The sequence below is a fragment of the Diabrotica undecimpunctata genome, chromosome 1 (assembly GCF_040954645.1).
Source record: "Diabrotica undecimpunctata isolate CICGRU chromosome 1, icDiaUnde3, whole genome shotgun sequence".
NCBI classification, from domain to species: Eukaryota; Metazoa; Arthropoda; class Insecta; order Coleoptera; family Chrysomelidae; genus Diabrotica; species Diabrotica undecimpunctata.
The window spans coordinates 181,752,770-181,771,986 of record NC_092803.1 but is presented as its reverse complement, the minus strand read 5'-3'; the positions used below and the strand labels follow the sequence as shown (position 1 = coordinate 181,771,986).

Sequence of the window (19,217 nt, the reverse complement as noted above, 5' to 3'; positions counted from 1 at the left end):
TAAAATGAATCATAACAGTTTATTACGGGTTTCAAACAGAATTTTGAAATATCGTGGGTTCATACAGTCGAAATATCATATTCACACCTAATCAGAGTTTCGAGTTTTTTTATTTAACTACATAACAAATACAAATATTGTTTGTAGCAAGTCAAAAAAAATAAATATATAGAAAAGGAATATAAAACGTAAATTAAATATATTACAAACAAGAACACATATTAAACAGAAAAAGATTTATGGCAAAGTCACGGTAAGCAGTACAGTGGATGTTCTGCAATGAGTCATATATTCTTATGAGCAGTAGAAGCAATGTTTTAGAAGATATTTTTTTATAAATTTTTCGAAACTATTACATCTTAGCTGTTTAATATTTTTTGGTAAAATATTGTAACAAGTAGTTATAATTGAGGCAATTTTTATTTGAAAGACGTAATCTACAGCGATTTGTTCGTAAGTAGTGGCAGTTTCGGGTCTTGTGAACGTGAAAATCCGATTGCTTTATTAAATGGCCCCGTGTTCTGTGAATTTCAGTAAGAACTTGAAATATTAACAGAGTAGGTAGCGGCATAATTTTGAATTTGATAAAGAAAGGTCGGCAGTGTTCTAGATAACTAACTCCTGCTAAAATCCTGATAGCTTTCTTTTGCATTCTAACAATTTGAAGTGCATTTGATGAATTGCCCCATATGATTGCACCATAGTTTAGGTGAGAGTGGAATAAAGAAAAATGTCATTTTTAATGTTTCAAAGTTGGCAACCTTTGCTAGTTGGCGAATAACAAATAATAAATTTGATAGCTTTTTCTTTAGTTGTGAGATATGAGCCGACCAGTTCAGTCGATTTTCTATGGTTATTCCCAATAGTTTAACAGTCATTTTGTTATCTGGATCATTGTGTAAATTACTTACAGATATAACCAAATTTTGCGGTTTATCAGACTTAAGTTTTAGTTTGTTTACAGCAAACCATGTGCTAGATTTAGTAGAAACTTCTTCATGAGACATTTTTAAATCATCATTAGTTTTTCCTGATATTGTATGGAGTTTTCGAATTGTATGGATTTGTACGGAAATATGAATTTAGGCAAATCGTTAACATCAACATTAAATAAGAGAGGTCCTAAGATCGAAACTTGTGGGACTCCATATTTTACGGATAGAAAATCGGAGAGATGACATTTAGACACTACTGCCTGGTGTCTGCCACTTAGATAAAAAGGTATAAGTTTAAGAGTGATACCTCTGATTCCATAGTAGGTAAATTTGTGGAGCAAAATGTCGTGTGAAACGCAGTCACAAGCCTTCGACAAGTCGCAAAGAGAAATTGCTATGCGATTGTCGCGTTTAAGCCCCTCAATCACCTCGCTCACAATATTAAATACCGTATCTACCTTCTGAATCCATATTGTGAGTTGCTAAAGTAATTATTTGACTCAAATAGGAATAAAATCGTTGTTTGATAACCTTTTCAATCACTTTCACAGAAGAAGAAAACGATGCTTATGGGTCTATAATTGTCAGTTTTCGAGGAATCACCTTTTTGTCGATAGGTAGTACTTTTGATAATTTTAGTATTTCTGGAAATACTCTAGTTGATAGAATTAAATTAATAAGATGAGTGAAAGGTGTTAAAACTATTTGGCAAGTTTCTTTTAAAATTTTGCTATTAATTTCGTGAGCGGTCCTACAATTAGAATTACTATGAGACTTTATTATTTGGAGACCTCTTGTTCTACAACGGGACAAAAAAATGGACTTGCTCTGAGGAGGATAATTTCTATAACTGAAGAGGACATCGAAATTAATAATGGGAAGAGATGTAATTATATTCTCTGCAATTGTAGTAAAAAATTAATTTATTTTTTCTGGAGCTAGATCAGGTCCTACCGAACTGGATCTTGTGTTGTTTATTTCGAAATTTACTATTTTCCAGCAGTCTCTAGGTTTATTATTGAAATTAGTAATAAAATTACGTTAAGCTGACTTTTAAGCAATTTGTAATTGCCGATTATATTCAAATTTTTGTTGTATATATACTTTGAACAAATCGGGACCCTTAGTGGCATATGCAATGTATTTAATTAGAGAAAGATTAGATATGTAAAATTTTAATTATTTATTAAAAAATTGCACAGGTGTTTTTTCAGCAGTTTGTCGTACTTTTTTTATTAAAAAATGCTTTAATATTAAGTTGTTATAACTTTCAGTAAAAAAGTCCATCTTTGTACTATAATAGCTAGCGTACTTTTAAGCTTATGTAAACCAGAAAGAGTAATAAACCGTTGAAATGTTTGATTAGTGTCAACAATTTTATGCTCAGAGTCAATAAATAAAAATTGAGCTTGATGGTCAGAAAAAGGGTTCAAATATGCTCACTCTTTAGATCAGTGGTCGCCAACCTCTTCAATGTGTTGAGCTACTTTGTTAATTTTGGAATAAACAGCGAGCTACCCACACGGAAGCCACGTAACGCAATGTAAATGAAATAATCCACAGTTAATCTATCATTATATGTATTTATTTTACTGTTTAACTGGTAATACATAATACATAGGCACTAATAATAAACTAATAACAAAATAACTAATATTACTAGTACGTACTTGTTCATAGCTACATTCCTACCTATCAAACGAAGGTATTTGAAAAATAAACAAAAACTTTTATCCAGCCACAACGGCATGTCACCTATGATTTAAAAATAGTTAATAATAACAACAAAAAAGTAACGCACTATCATAAACATAAACATTGAAAAATAAAAAAGCACGTTCAATGAGAAGGATGACACTCAAACTCATCGATAATTTTTTTAATGTTTGCAGTATAATTTGATGCAGCCATTCGAATACAATTATTCAAATGTTCATCTGTAAGTCGATTGCGATATTTGTTCTTAATAAACTTCATATTGGAAAAAGAAGATTCACACAAATAGGTTAAACTGAATAATGCTTTCACTTTCAAGGCAACATGGCATAGAACTGAATATTTGTCTTTACTTACAATAGGCCAGATACATTCAATACTTGAGACTAACGATTTTAAGGCTAAATCATTTTGAAACTCAATGACTTCCATTTCTGTTGCAGCGATGTCTTCGCCAAAGTTCTGCATAACACAAGCTGCAAACTGCTGGATATCAATTTCCATAAAGGGTGAAACAACAAACTGCGCTACTAAAGCCATTTCATTGAAATCCTTAAAACGATTTTTGAAGTTACTCTTCAGGGTAGAAATTATTTCTACATGATATTTGTTGTCATAGGGGTCTAATGGATTTTAAGATATTTTTTCTGAAAGAATAGGAAAATGCTTAGAATCGCTGTTAATTAGGTTTTGTTCCCAAAACTCCAGCTTTTTAATAAATGCTTTTATATCAGAAATCATTTCCGCTAGTTCTTTGTCTCTCCCCTGAAGCTGCAAATTAAGTTTGTTTAATTTCTCTGTAATGTCCACGAGAAAACCAAAATCTCTAAGCCAGATTGAATTTTCTAGTTCCGGAGTCGGTTCATCGCGTTGTTTGAAAAATTGAACTATGCCAGATAGGACATCATTAAAACGTTTCAGCACCCGTCCTCTACTTAACCATCGGACTTCAGAGTGAAGGAGTAGGTCCCCGTATTGACAGTCAACTTCATCGGCCAAGGTTCTGAATAATCTTCTTTGTAACGCTTGAGCTCTAATCTTGTTCACAATTTTTACCACCAGTTTCATAACGTTGTTTAGTTTCAGGAAATTTCCACATAATGCTTGCTGATGGATAATGCAGTGGTAACAGGAAATTGCGGAAAAGTTTCATCTTTACGACATAACGCCACCAGACCCTTATCACAACCCACCATAGCTGGAGCGCCATCGGTTGTCAAGCCTACCATTTTCGATATTGAAATTTTCTCGGAAGAAATAATATTTTTTAAATAAGAAAACAACTCCTGTCCAGTAGTGTGTCCTTTCAGTGGAATGAACTTCAAAAGATCTTTAATCGTAAAATCACTAAAAACCATCCTGACGAACACGGCCATCTGGGCAGTGTCAACGACATCTGTTGATTCATCCAGTTGAAGTGAAAAATAAACACAGTTATCTAAGTCAGTTCTTAACTGTAAAAAAATATCATTGGTCATTACTTCTACACGTCTCATCACTGTATTAGCAGAAAGTTGCATAGATTTTATAGCTGAAACTATCTCGTCTTTATTTCTAAAGTTGGCAAATAACGAATCAGCTGCTTCTAAAAACGCCTGTTTTATCATTTCCCCGTCTTCATAAGGTTTCTTTTTTTGTGCAATTATCTGGGACACACGGTACGATGCTTCAGTTGCAGCCTTATTTTTTTCGACTGTTCTTAAAAATATTGATTGTTGTCCAATTAACTGTTTTTTTTAACTGTTTCAGTTTCCCCTTTCTGGCGGTAGAATGTAGTGGGAATGATTTTTCAGAATGTACAGTTTTATGATGTCTCTCAATATTTCCTTTTTTAGCAACGGAGACCGAAGTATTACATAACAAACACACATTTTTATCTTTAACTTCTGTAAAAAAGTATTGTCTTCCCATTCCGAATGAAAGTGGTATGTCTTTACCTTCTTGCAACTGCTTGCCATAATATTATTTTTGTTGTTCTCTACTAACCCAACCGCTGGACGTTGGTTACGCGTTCAGTTTTAAACTAAGCGCAATGTCGCCGCGCTGTGCGTATTTATCCCGTTCAAAGCAATCCAGATCGTTCTCGAACACTAACGCGCTGGTCCGACTGGTCGGTTCTATAAATAGCCGATTCTAGCTTAACGGCGTCAGTGGCAGATCGCTCACCGCAACGTTGCCGCTCTTTATGTTTAATATTATGAAAATTAGATTTTTTTGTGGAATTTTCGGAAGCTTCTCTGATTTTTGCAGTTTGTATTTTTTAAATTAAAATCGTTGTGAGAGCTACCAGAATTGCCTCCGCGAGCTACCGGACAGGTTGGCGACCACTGCTTTAGATATTTTCAAAAAAATTTGTCATAAAGTTGTCAAGGCAACTGCTGGACTGGATTATTTATAGCATATTGTACTTCAGATTTTAATATTATTGGAGCTTCCTCGTTATCAATTTGTGATGGTTCAAATACGCCTACTTTGCCATAAGACAAGGTCTGATTTACGGAACTAAAGAAAGAGAAGACATAATATCACCAATAATGGCCCAAATATTAAAAAAACTACTTTGTAAATATACTAATGGATTACAGAGAAGAATTTAAATTTAGTAAAAATATGAATGACCAGATTATAACTCAAAGCAAAGAAGTAAAGCATGACTTTTACCAAAAACGCCAACGTGATACTTTGCTACCTTTTAATAAAAATTCGAATTGTTTTTACGATTTTCATCATAATTAAAATTTGTCATGCTATTCAAAAATTAGGTTTTTGACCAATAAATATCTACATTAAAATTATTGTATTACTTCTAGATGCCTGATGTGACGTTTTTGTAACGTTTAAAATTTTCAAATTTTTTTTTTGCAAAAATAATGGTAAAAATTAAATATTAATATGTCATCTTCTTCTTAAAGTGCCTATCCGTTCCGGATGTTGGCGATCATCAAGGCTATCTTTACTTTGTTTATTGCAGCGCGGAACAGTTCAGTGGTTGTCGTGTTATACCACTTTCGTAAATTTTGAAGCCAGGAAATGCGTCTTCTTCCCGGTCCCTCTTACCATTTACCTTCCCTTGGAGAATCAGCTGGAGAAGGCCGTAACGTTCTTGATTTCTCATTACATGTCCTAGATATTCCAACTTATTAGTTTTGACGGTCATGAGAATTTCACATTCTTTCCCCATTCTACGCAGGACCTTCACATTAGTAACTCTTTCAACCCAGGATAATATGTCATAAACATAATTATTGATTTAAATTGAATTTAAACATTTTATCGGAAGAATTCTTAAAAGTTTAGAAATTTTGTCCTTAGAGGGTTAATAATCTATCTTTTCTTCTTCTTCTTCTTCTTCAGCTTCTCCCTTTTCAAAGGATACTGTTCCTTACTCTTCATCGCCACTCATTTCTTTACATCGGGGCTTCTTCAGATAAACCTTTCTCTCTCAAGTCTTCTACCACAAAGTTCTCACATAAATCTTTCTCTCTCAAGTCTTCTACCGCACAGTTCTTTCATCTTTTCCTCAGTTTTTCTCCACCTCTCCTTTTATCGACTTTTAACAGCTCTATCCTTTGTCCCACAGAGCGTCTTTATTTCTACGTCTACAAAACCATTGCTTTCCCTAATATCAAGTAGTTCCTGATCCTGTCCCTTATAGTTTAACCCAATATACACCGTAACATTTTTATTTCAGCTATCTCCATCTTCATTTCCTAAATCTTCTTTACAGGTCACATTTTACCGCCGTACACCAACTCAGATCTCATCACACTTTTGTATATCTTTCCCTTCAGCTCTTCCCCGATTTTTCTCTCCGATCACAAAGTACTTCGCTCATTCGCTTTCAGTTAAACCCACTAGCCTGTATTCTGTGGACAATTTCTCGATCTAGTGTCTCATTTTCTGTTATTTAGGAGCCGGTATTTTTATTATCCTACTCTTCCCAGTTTTTCTCCAAGTAATTTTATATGCCCAACCATTTATTTACCTCCTAACCACATATACGACCTGCTAATCTTAAATCCACCCTCTTCAATACCCTTTTCTTTAACCCTCCAACTTCTCTTCCAAGATATCTTTGCTCTCCCTACTAACATGATGTATTCAGAAAAGAGCATTGACCAAGGAGGAACGTCTCTTACTTTCTCGTCAGTAAATTTATAACAAGATTAAACAGTTAGGGACTCAGTAAAGAGCCTTGATGTAAACCAATCATCACTGGAAAACTTTCGGTCAATCCAATTTGTCGATGCAACTACTGGACTGGGATGTGATTCTAGTATAATCGTTTATAGTTACTTTTAGACCAAAAGATGTTAATAGATTTTGAATATCAAAGAATGTTCAAATTCAATTTTAAAACGTATGTTAAAATCATCATGCATCATGAATCACCATCTCCATAAATCCGTAGATATATTCTTCATTTATGGTAAATGTAGGAAAAATGCTTGAAATGCTCAAGCCTTATACACAAAAGGTTTTCCCACAAGAAGAACATCGTCTTATGTAACTTTTGCAGAGTTCTATTCCGAACGGTAAAGTATTTTCAACTACAGTTCAAAAATTTTTTTAAAAACCACCATTTCCATCCATTTAAACTGTGTTTGGTTCTTGAATTACATCCCACAGATTTGGATCAAAGACTAACCTTCATTACCATAATGCAAGCCATGATGCAAGACACTCACGACTTTTAAAACAGAATTTTGTGAAGTGATGAAGCTCGTTTCCATAATAATGGGAATCCGAATCGAACTCGGTTTGTTGTCGTTATCTACGGCTTTTATATTCTTGCCGGGGTTCCATCTCCAGTGCGTATCGATGGTAGTTGTAGGTCTTTGGTGGAAATGCGGGCATACAGAGAGATGGCCAGCTGATGACAAGGGATAACGGGCTATCGTTACAACATTATATAAAAATATTTATTCACAAGCACATTTTAATATTTATTTAATTCTTTTAGACCAAAATCCAGTATGTTGCCTACGGTAGATCGAAATGTTTACAACCCTCTTGCAAAATACAAAGAAGAAGTGGATGCTGCTATCAAGGCCAAAAAAACATTTACAGTTAAAGGTAAATTGACTTATTTTATTAAACCTCTAAAATAATTTTAGAAAGCCAAAGCCATTTTTTTAATGGCTTTGGATTGCTTGATCTATTTAGCCACGATAGATCAATTTGTTTGCTATAATATTTAATATAAGAATATAATATCTACATATGCGCACATATATGCACTTACGCACACATATACATACTTGGTATTAATAAATAAAAAAAAATACAAAAATGGAAGTAAAAACATTAAAACCCTTAAAAGACTATTCCATACGGCAACCATTGTAAATAGTAATCCAACTAATTTTTGCAGTAGATTTCCCTATTTATTAGCAGATGGTGCATGCTATTCTGCGTAGTAAAATAAGTATATATTAACGTAGAACTAAAAGTTCAGTCCCAAGTTAGTGTTTCTTTGATTAAAATCGTTGTATATACATCGGATTCTTTTTATGCAAGAAAATGGACATCAAATTTGTGTAAGTAACTTTTTGATACCTAATATAAATTATTTTTTTGTTTAGTATACGATTTTATGTATAAAAATAGACTAAATTTTAAAAAATTTGCATTAGTTCGTCTTTTTCTTTTAGTGTGTTATTATTTTAGGGTGCAAAAAACTGCGAAAATAATTGCCACATGGCAACTAGAGTCTCTTTCACTACCAGTATTCGAATGTTTTTGTTTTATTTTAGAGGAGGCTTGACTCTTGAAGAGGCGTTACAACTGTCGTAATTACAAAGCTCCAGCCGAACTTTAGTTCCGAAATTCGAACGAGAAGGATTTTGTAATGGACAAAATAGACGCTATCAAGGTATATTTTGTATTTTTTCGAAAACGATAGGTGATAAAGTTTTAATTACTTTTAGGTAAATTGAGAGAAAGAGTGAGATTTAGAAACAACTGCTAGGTCATTTCCAGCATCCAGTTACGAAGTATACAGTAACTGCACGCGCTTTAAACTTTTTGAAAAATTTGTTAATGAGGAATTAATTGAGTTACTGGTTACAGAATCTACGAGGTATGCATATTTTAAAAATTAAGCAGATCCCCAAATTACGGCCAATGAAATGAAATATTTTATAATGATTTTGATCATAACTGAATATAACGAATTAACTAGCCAAAATACTATTGAGATGTTTCAATTCAAATAACCATATTAATCGATACATTTTTCCTTCCTCTAACCCTACGATTCCTATAGCACCGATCGGAGAATGGATCTCGTGATCGAGAGCGTGGGCGTCGATAAGATGGAACAACGCAACTCGAAAGTGGACCAATACACACATCTTAAATTCGTTTTGTTCGTGCAATCATAAAACGGTGTAAAAAAGTTACCGGTAAGTCCACACCTGGCTTTACTTTAACCTATACATGGTTTTGATTGTTTATTGCAACCATTTAAAATTTGATTATTGTTTGCACCTATGAATTAAAGTTCATTTATCTCACCAGGGCTATTGAAGGAAAAATAGTTGATATTAATTTAATTATTATTAATTATCTCGTAATAGATCATTGTTTGTTTAATTCGCTATATGGGACATGATATCTGGCATGATAATGATAAATAAATGTGTTTAATAAATAATGCGACGAGACAGATTTTTAACAATTATTCTTTTTCTTCACTGAGCTGATAATAGTAAGCTCAAGAAAACAGATGTCGAAGTCACAATCTATAATAGAGAAGCGGCAAAAACATTTTTTAGACCACTTTCTTTCAGAAAGGGAGCTAAATTACCATAAGTTGATGATAAAATATTTCGCTAAATACTCTAGTAAACAATTTATAAGGGATAAAGCCATCCGCCTTGTGAAAAAATTTTGGTGTATAAATACGAAATCTGTTTATTTGGCCAATTTCAATTATACCAAAGGAATGATCTGAACTCTAATGAAGAATATGAAAATATATTAGGCCTACAAATGAATTATAATAAAACGAAAATTATGACCACCAACCAGAAAAATTAATAATTACAAGTAATTACAAGTAAAAGAATATGTATATTTGGGACAACTAATTAAATTAAATAAAGAAAATCAGACCGGAGAAATAAAGAGAAGGATTCGGTTGGCTTGGGTATCCTTTGGAAAACTTTCCTATATACTAAAAAATAGAAAATACCCCCAATATTTAAAAACAAAAGTCTTCAATCAATGTATACTTCCTGTTCTCACCTACGGTTCTCAAACTTGGACGTTTACAAAGGAAAACATGGAAAAAATAGCAAAGACCCAAAGAGCCATGGAAAGGCAAATGCTGAACATCAGGCTATCAGACAAGAAAAGAAATACTTGTAAAGAAAAACAAAAGTAACCGATGTATTAACGCAGATAGCAAAACTTAAGTGGAAGTTTGCTGGACATACCATAAGACAGAAAGACGACAGATGGAATAAGATGATTATACACTGGAGACCATATAGTTACAAACGAAAAAGAGGAAGGCCACAAATGCGATGGTCAGATGACTTGAAGAAACATGCAGGCCCGAAGTGCCTGCAAACTGCCTACAATAGAGAGACGCGGAAGAAGGAAGAGGAGGCCTATGTCCAAAATTGGACAGCAAAGGCTGTATAGATAGATAGATAGATTTGGCAAGACTGAATGAATTACCCTTACATAAAAAAACACCTCCTTTACTCAGTGTATTTTGATAATTTATTCAGTAGTTTGCCTTTACTAAAATTTATAAAAGGTGAAGCTTACGACGGAACTGGGAAATACGATAAGGGAAAATCGTATCCCAAGAAACCGTCCCCTGAAAAATAAAACTCATATAAAAAAAGTGGATCGAGGTGACCATGACTCTGCTTTTGACAAAGAAAATGAATTAATTGTTCTTCGTTGGGTTGACAACACAGTTACATCAACAAGTTACGGAATTTTGTTGCTACAGAAAGTAAAAAGATTTCCGAAAAAGAAAAGAAAAATATTTTAATTGCTAGACCACATGTTATCGGTAAATAAAATTTAGCAATGGGAGGGATAGATGCCACGGACGAAAATATAGCCACGTATAGAATGAATATAAAAAAATGGTGGTAATACATTTTTTCTTGGATTATTGATGTAGCAATACAAAATGCGTCGATTATTTACAAGCGGTCTGGCCACAAATGTACACACCTATAGTTTAGACGTGATATTGTAAAATTCGGTGCTACTAAGTTTCGAGATACACCTAAAACTTTAGGTCGACTAATAGTAGAGTTAGTTATGATACCTATTAGAAAATATGATTATTATTATTACTATTATACATAGCAAGGGCAGAGGGACGAGTCCCTATTATGCCCAAAACAAATAAATTTCATTAGTAACCTACTAGTAAATTAAAAAGATTACAAAAAAAATAACATAAAATTACAATTTTTGGTTTAAAAGAAAAACAATATTTTACCTATAACATAAAACGGTCAAATCTGTTTTGGAACGAGTTGGTAGAGGGAGCAGCGACAATATTATCATTAAGGTTACTCTAGTACTCAAAAACTGGTAGAAAGTTCTGCATTGATCTTGTAGAAAGGCTATCTTTCTTTAGTTTAAACTGATGACCTCTGAGGCGTTCATGTTTGTGATAAACATTTCATCAAGATTTCTAAAATTGAATTTTAATATTTTAAATACTGTAATTAAGTCTCCACGTTGTCGGCAAAGTTCAAAAGAAGTTAGTTTAGCCATACTAAGTGTTTCTGCATAAGAAGGTCTTCTCGGTCGCAAAGGAAGGTTTACAAATAGAGGTAATATGATCGGATCAAGTTAGGCTGCTGTTTACGATAACATTAAGGTCGTTATACGAGAATACAGGATCTAATGGCTGCCCGTTAACAAAGTACGGCACAAGTGGGTTATTTTTACCAATTCGAAGCACTACACATTTTTCGGCATTTAAGGGTAGTAACCACTAACCACCAGTAGTAGTAGTAGTAGTAGTAGTAGTAGTAGTAACCACCGAGTTAAAATTGGGCGTAAGTCCATTTGGAGGGTTAGCTGGTTTGTGATTGCTTTGGCATATATTTTTGTGTCATCAGCATAGAACGATATTTTACTTGAGACATAATAAGGAACATGGCTGTTATAAACCGAAAAAAGCAGAGGTCTAAGGACAGAACCCTGAGGCATTCCACTTTCCACTAACCTGTGCTGTGAGAAAGATTTGCCAACTAAAACTTTCTAAAGTCGATATGTCAGGAAATCATCTATCCAACAAAGTAATAAAGTAACAAAGTAAAGTACTGCGATCTCCGAAGTGTTATATTTTATGTAGAAGTCTGCGCTTAGGTACTCGGTCACAGGCGTTAGAGAAATCTAGATAAACAACGTCGACCGGCTGTAAACTGTTAAGGAATGACGTCCAGTCGTTAACACAATGTAGGAGATTGGTTAGAGTAGAGCGGCCAGAGACAAATCCATGTTGTTGTGTTGGAATAACATGTTCCTGGAGAAGGAATTTGGTCGTCTTTTCGGAAACAATGGCTTCCATAACTTTGCCAACTACTGGCAGCAAGCTAATCGGACGATAGTTGTTGGGGTCGAGTTTGTTGCCTTTTTTAAAAATAGGGATGACGGATGTTAATTTTCAACTAGGGGGTAAGAAGGAGTTCTGAATGAAAGAAGTTTACATAACGTTCGTTAAGGGTATTGCAAGCGTGTCTGCGTATCTTTTTGACAGTTTTGGTGTTAAACCATCTAAACCAGGTAAAGCGGCTATGTGAAGTTAAATTAAGTGTTGTTTGACATGATTCACTGTAAACTCAACTTGCTGTAAGGATACGCCGACACAATTACAGTTAATAGTAGGTAGATATCCATCATTCGATTCTTTAGTAAAAACCTGTAAAAATGCTAAATAGAGAGGTTCGGAAGATTCTTTGTCAGAAGAGCATAAAGTCTGGTTGGGTTTTTTAAGTAGAGGAATGGAAACTTTAGACGTCAAGGAGGAAAGTACGTATTTTAGACTTGTTTAATGTTTGCTTAATAACTTTTGCTTTCAATAACATTTGCTTCAAAATTTTGTCTTAGAGTTTTTAGAGATGTTTGTAAGTTATTTGAAAATTTGCGGTGGCTTTGGAAATCACTGAGAAGCCCGGTGTGTTTAAATTTCTGCCATAGAGGTCGTTTGTGATTAATTTGTTTTATTGCTGTTTTTAACCAGGGTTTAAGGTTGTTTTTTCAAATCTTACGGAAGGTGGTATTTGTAGAAATTATATTGTGGACGGTATCGAGAAATGCAGTCCATATTAATGAGAGGTCATTTAAGTCTGCAAAAAATAAATGCCAGTCGATTTTAGAGAGTTTAGTGTCAACTTCAGAAAAGTCGGTAGTGGCATGTGTTCCATATGTTACAATATTATTTTTGCAGGGTAGTATTTGATTGAACTGGATGTGAGCCATTATAACTGCATGATCTGATTTTCCTATAGGAGAACTGACTTCGAGAGATGAAATCAGCTGTTCGTCATTAATAAGCACTAGATCTGTAGTAGAACTTTGGTTATTCATTCTAAATCTAGTTGGTTCTGTGATGAGTTGTATCAGGTTCGGATATACTACAAAGCTTTTAAATAAATTATGAGCGTTTTCAGCGTTATATAGTGAAGTTATTGGCCAGGTGATCTCTGGGAAATTAAAATCTCCAGTAATGATAAGATTATCAAGAGATGATAGTTCTTCAAGTTTTGTAAAGAAAACATTATCGTGTGCAAGTAGTGTATCAGGTGGACGATATATACATACTAAATTAAGGCAAAAAGAATTTTTAGTAACAGATATGTGAAGTGAGACATTTTATGATATCTACTCCAGATAATAATACAAAAGAATGTGCCAATAAAACCTGCAAATCTATCATAAGAAATATGTGCTCTAAATGTAACGTTGGCTTATGAATAACCTGCAATATGCAATTTCATACAAAATAAGTTATAGTTTTTATTCTTATCATATTTTTATTAATTTTTTATTTTTATCATATAGGTAGTAGAAATGACTACGGTTGGCATATGGCAACCTTCTTAAAAAAACTTAAATTATTTTATTTGTTTATTACAATTATAATATTTATTCAAAATAAAACAGAAATCACTAACTTTTTTTTCAGTTTTTTAATACAAACAAGTTAAACCTTTAAGGGTTAAATTGACCACTCGGTATACTCTTCATTCAGGGCTCTAACCTACTTAAAATTAATTTAAAAATAAGGATTTAAAAAAGCTCAATTTCCACGCTAAGGTGCCTTTCATAGAGACTGTTTACTACAATACAAAACGGGCAACGGCGAGGGAGATAATTAGGACATATATTAGGACTGTTCAATTTTTTCACATGCGAAAAATCATGTCATATTTTCGCCGTATTATTAACTATCCTTCTACCACAATTTTACAATCATCACCTTAGTCCAACCCTTGATAACCCTTCCTATTCCAGTTCAACCTCCCCTCCTTTAGAAATACAGACAGCTGTAAGAAGATAGCAAACAAGAAAGACTCTCTCTTGCCTGTTATCTATCGTTTGGTACAGACATACTGCTCTCTTGCCTGTTGTCTATCGATGAGAATGGACGCTCTCTCTCCCCTGTTGACTGTCGTTTGGAAACAGGGGTGTTTTCTCTACTGTTGACTGCCGCTAACTAATTATCTTTCTCCTGCTTTTAGCTACGCGAAGAATACCGCAAATACTGTTTTAAATCGTGTACAGACGCAAAATATGCTCTATATTGTGATCTCAGTGTTAGTACCGCGAAACACGTGTTCAGAAACCGGTACACGGACAGATTCCGTGTATGAAAAACAACCGCGAGTGAAAGCTTGTCAATACCGCGAGTGTGTGGAGCAAAAATATTGGTAAGACTTTGTATAAACTTACTTTGCTATAATCTGTATAACCTTTTACCACATATCCTAATTTATTTGAACCAGCCCTATGTAATACATTCCTCATTAACTGAAATTATATTCATAATTTCACATATGTACACCATTTTTGTACAAGGACAGATATAAGAAAAAAATGATAAACACATTCAAGCCGACTCATTAAATACAAATTAAATTTTCCTCTCAGTGATTTTAAAAAATTACCAGATGATTTGATTTATAATTTCGTCGAAACGCAGTATAAGAGAGAAGCTTGATTTTGTATGAAAGACATTTGTTCTTGCGTCAGAGTTTGCATCAAGAACTTAATTGAATCATCATTATGTTTGCACCCAAACAGCCAATGATGAGTGTCATCAGCATAACCATTGCAATCGCACAGTTCCGATTCGGACAAATTTAATCTATAGAGATATGTCTTGATTTGAATTACCAACCAAAAACAAAAAAGTAATACAGATGTAAAAGATTTGTTTAAAAATTCCTTTATAAAGGTATAACATTAAAAAACTCTATTGGACTACATCACAGAACGCATTCGGAATAAATATTCCATCCTCAGTGTTGGAATGTTTTGAGCCATTGAATACTTGGGTAAAACCCCTTTAAATGTTGTTAAATTAACTTTAAGTTACATTATTTAACTTTATAAACTATGATGTTTAAGTTAAAACAGGAATATATATGACATAGCAACGTAAGACTCAACTGAGACGAACATGTACATCCAGATAACACTGATGATGCAATATTAATTCCGAAAACGTTCTGTGATGTAGCCCGATAGGATTTTTTAATATTATGCCTTTTATAAAGGAATTTTTTAATAAATTTTTTGTGATACATGCTATACAGCCAGCTACAGGAATTTAGTTTCCTTATAGATAATACAGATGTGGTGAGGCCTTTGGATTGTCCACAGGAAAGTAGGTTTCGAATTAAGTAGAAAGCTGCACAAGGGTTTGCTATGGAATTCTGAGTATCTTATCGTCTTGTTTATATAGAAATATTTTTTAAATAAATGAGACTGGTTCAATAAAAAACCGTGCAAGTAAGACCAACTTACTAATGTATATTAATAAATTTATTATGCTCATTTTGTAAAATAGTAATGATACTCACATCACATTTAAATCACAAATTCAAGAAAATCTAGCTGATTGGTCATTAATACCAGGAAAAAAAAACAAATTAACTTGTTATGTACCCTCCTTAATTACAGAGTAAAGGTTACCCAGGGAACTGTACTAGGCTCGGGCTTCAGTCTGGTAGAGGTCTCTTGGTCCGGGCTCTTATTGCACCTTAAATACAAAGAATTAGTTAGTGGTGTACTGAAGATAAATAGACGAGAAGTTAGAAGATAAAGAGAAGGGAAATAATAATAATTTATATGATAAATCAAATAGTAATAACAATCAATAACAATGCCTGAAAGAGATACACCATGCACATGAAATAAATATATATACACAATAAAAAAATAAAAGGCAAATAGTTCATCAACAAGGTTATATTGAGGTATAGTTAACGTAAATGCCCTATAACAATTTTACTGAACAGTTTAATGGCACGAGATAAGTTATTCCACAATTTATTATTAAATACAACAAAAAATATCATAACAAATTATGAGTAATTTAGTATCCTCAAGAATAAGAATTCTCAAGAAAATAAGTGATTTTTACGCCTTGAGAATACGTAAGCATGAAGTTACTAAAATGTTTGATTGTAATCACCTCAAATATGTGTATAAAATCTATCATAAATATAACCTACATATAAAACAAATCTGTTCATACATCGTATGTATATATACCATAGATTTATACTATTAATAGTTCGTTCGGTTGGATTCAAAATAAACAAACCATAAATAAAGTAAGATTTTCTACGTTATTATACGGAGTAGAGGCCTGGACACTTTCCGAAGCTTCTTTAAGAAAACTCGAGGCATTCGTGATGTGGTGTTACAGACGTATTTTAAGAATTTCATGGGTGGATCGTGTGACTAATGTTGAGGTCCTACATAGAATAGGCAAGGAATGCGAGATTATTAACACCATCAAAGAGCGCAAACTAGAATATCTTGGCCATGTTATGAGGAATGAACAGAGATACGGCTTGTTACAACTCATTCTTCAGGGCAAGGTATTTGGAAAGAGAGGACCAGGGAGAAGAAGAATATGTTGGCTTCGAAACCTGAGAAAGTGGTTTAATACATCGACAACCGGACAGAATAGCAGCAAGCAAAGTTAAGATAGCCATGTTGATCGCCAACATCTGGAACGGATAGGCATCATAAGAAGAAGAAGAAATAAAGTAAAGGCACTGAACTGGAGTCATAAATAAATTCCTAACGATTTAGGTAAAAATATCGGTACTCACAGTTGAATGATCCGTATTGTACTTAGTCGGTGGCAGAAAGCCACAGATAATGACGCTCTTTCATAGGACGGTCATTGATAAAGGCACTTGATACGTTGAACTAGCAACAGGTATATTGAGACGTCTCAAGCGGCGTAGATAATTTAGGTAAGGTAACGAATTGCGGTGGCTTCGATTAGCACATCAATCTCAAATTAATGTAGGTAAGGTAACACATCGGTCAAACCTCACACTAGACTAGACTGAACTGAATGAATGGAGAAAGAAAGAAAGACGGCAAACAGAATTGACTCAGTGTCATCGGATTGGAAGACGTCTGTATGACAAAAGAGAAAATATTTAATGTATATTCATTTTGGTGAATAAATTAAATAAATATAAATTGTAGCTTCTCATTTATTTAATAAATATTTAACAACCAGTTCTTACAGTAAGTGTTCAAAATGTGCTCCATCTACTTCCTGACAGTAATGCATCCTATTTCTAAACTCTTGCCGTACTCGTTCAAATGTGACGGGACAAATTGCCCTACATTCTTCAACAATTCGTTGTTTTAAAATATCAATATTGTCGGGTCTGTAGCGTAAACTTTAAATTTGAAGTATCCCCACAGAAAAAAATCTAATGGTGTGAGGTCCGGTGACCGAGCTGGTCATTCTATCGTACCTCGTCGTCCAATCCATCTACGATATTTCTCGTCTAGGTAACGTCTTACTGCACCATAATGGTATGTAGGAGCACCATCTTGTTGAAACGTTATTTCCAAGTTGCCGAATTTATCTGGATTATCCTCCAGAATTTCAAGTATTAACGGTTTAATTGCATTTTGTAACATCTCCAGATACACTTCACCGGTTAAGTTACTATTGAGAAAAACAGACCCAACTATGTGGTTTTCCAAAATACCTGCCGAAACATTTATTTTTTTTGGAAGTTGAGTATGTGTTTCAAGAAGGACGTGAGTATTTGTTTCACTCCAATACCTCACATTGTGTGTGTTAACATTTCCATTGAGAGAAAAAGTACTTTCCTCACTAAAACAAATTGTTTTTATGTTATCGAGCTGTTATTTAATTTTATTGGACATATTTTTACAGAATTCCAGTCTTTGGCTGGGGTCATCGTCTGAAAGTTGGTGCACAATTTTTAATTTGTATGGATGAAATTTGTTTTCAACCAATACTCGCTGTACTGTCTTTTGACTGATTTCAGAGATAGATGCAACTTGGGCTCTAGAAGAAATAAGGTTCACCACCATTTCTGAAATTATGTCAATTTTTTTGTCATCACTAATTGTTGGTCGACCAGATCGTTTGACATCTTGAACACCGGCTGTTTGTTTAAACTTCCGAAGAAGCTTCCTCAAATAAGCTCTCGATGTAGGTCGGGGTACCTCTCATTAAAAAGACGTTCCGCTGGGTGGAAATTATTTCCACATTTACCAATTATTAACACAGCTGTTACTTTGTCGGCCACAGTACGTACCATTCTGCCTTTATAAAAATTTAAACGTGTTTTTAAACAATATTTACACTAAATATTAACTAAAAACAACTAATTAAAAACAACTTGACTAAACTTGAATTTACTAAACTAAGCAGAAACGGAAACTAAATATTCAGGTATAAACTCCTTTGCAAACTAAAAATAACTACAGAATTGACCTAACTACGCAGAAACAGAAACTAAATATTGATTTATAAACGCTTTTGCAAACTAAAAACGACTAGGGAATTGACAAACGTTAACTTTTTTGACAAAGAACCAAAGACGGACGTTAGAATATTTATTAATTAAATGACAAACTAGAATTTTAGTATTTATTTAATTTATCCGCGTTTAATTAATAAATATTCTAACGTTTGCGTCTGGTTAATTGTCAAAAAGTTGACATTGACGTAAAAACGTCAACTTTTTGACAAGTAACCAGAGGCGGAGGTTTTAATATTTATTAATTAAATGCGGAACTACAATTTTAGTATTTATTTAATTTATTCACCAAAATGAGCTTAAACTCAAATAAAATTAGTATGATTGAATATGTATTTTCAATACCTTTCAAACGAGGTATCACTTGCCATAAGGTCCTATTTAAAATTATCTGTCACAGTGGCGCTGTAAGGTAATCTATCTCTATTACGTCAGTTGTTATGACTAGCTAAGAAGCCTACGTCTGTTTATTACCTCCCTCCAAATTTCACTATTATAAGTATAACCGTTCAAAAGA

General features: G+C 33.6%; 1 protein-coding gene across 3 annotated transcripts in view; it reads left to right on the top strand.

The window, feature by feature from the left end:
• LOC140432661 (tubulin glycylase 3A-like) overlaps positions 1-19,217 on the top strand; it is a 131,201-nt gene that overhangs the window by 6,893 nt on the left and 105,091 nt on the right. For all 3 annotated transcript variants that reach the window (XM_072520701.1, XM_072520699.1, XM_072520700.1), the window contains exon 3: positions 7,615-7,727. In XM_072520701.1, the coding sequence (XP_072376802.1) occupies positions 7,615-7,727 (113 nt within the window). The remainder of the gene's footprint in view (positions 1-7,614; positions 7,728-19,217) is intronic.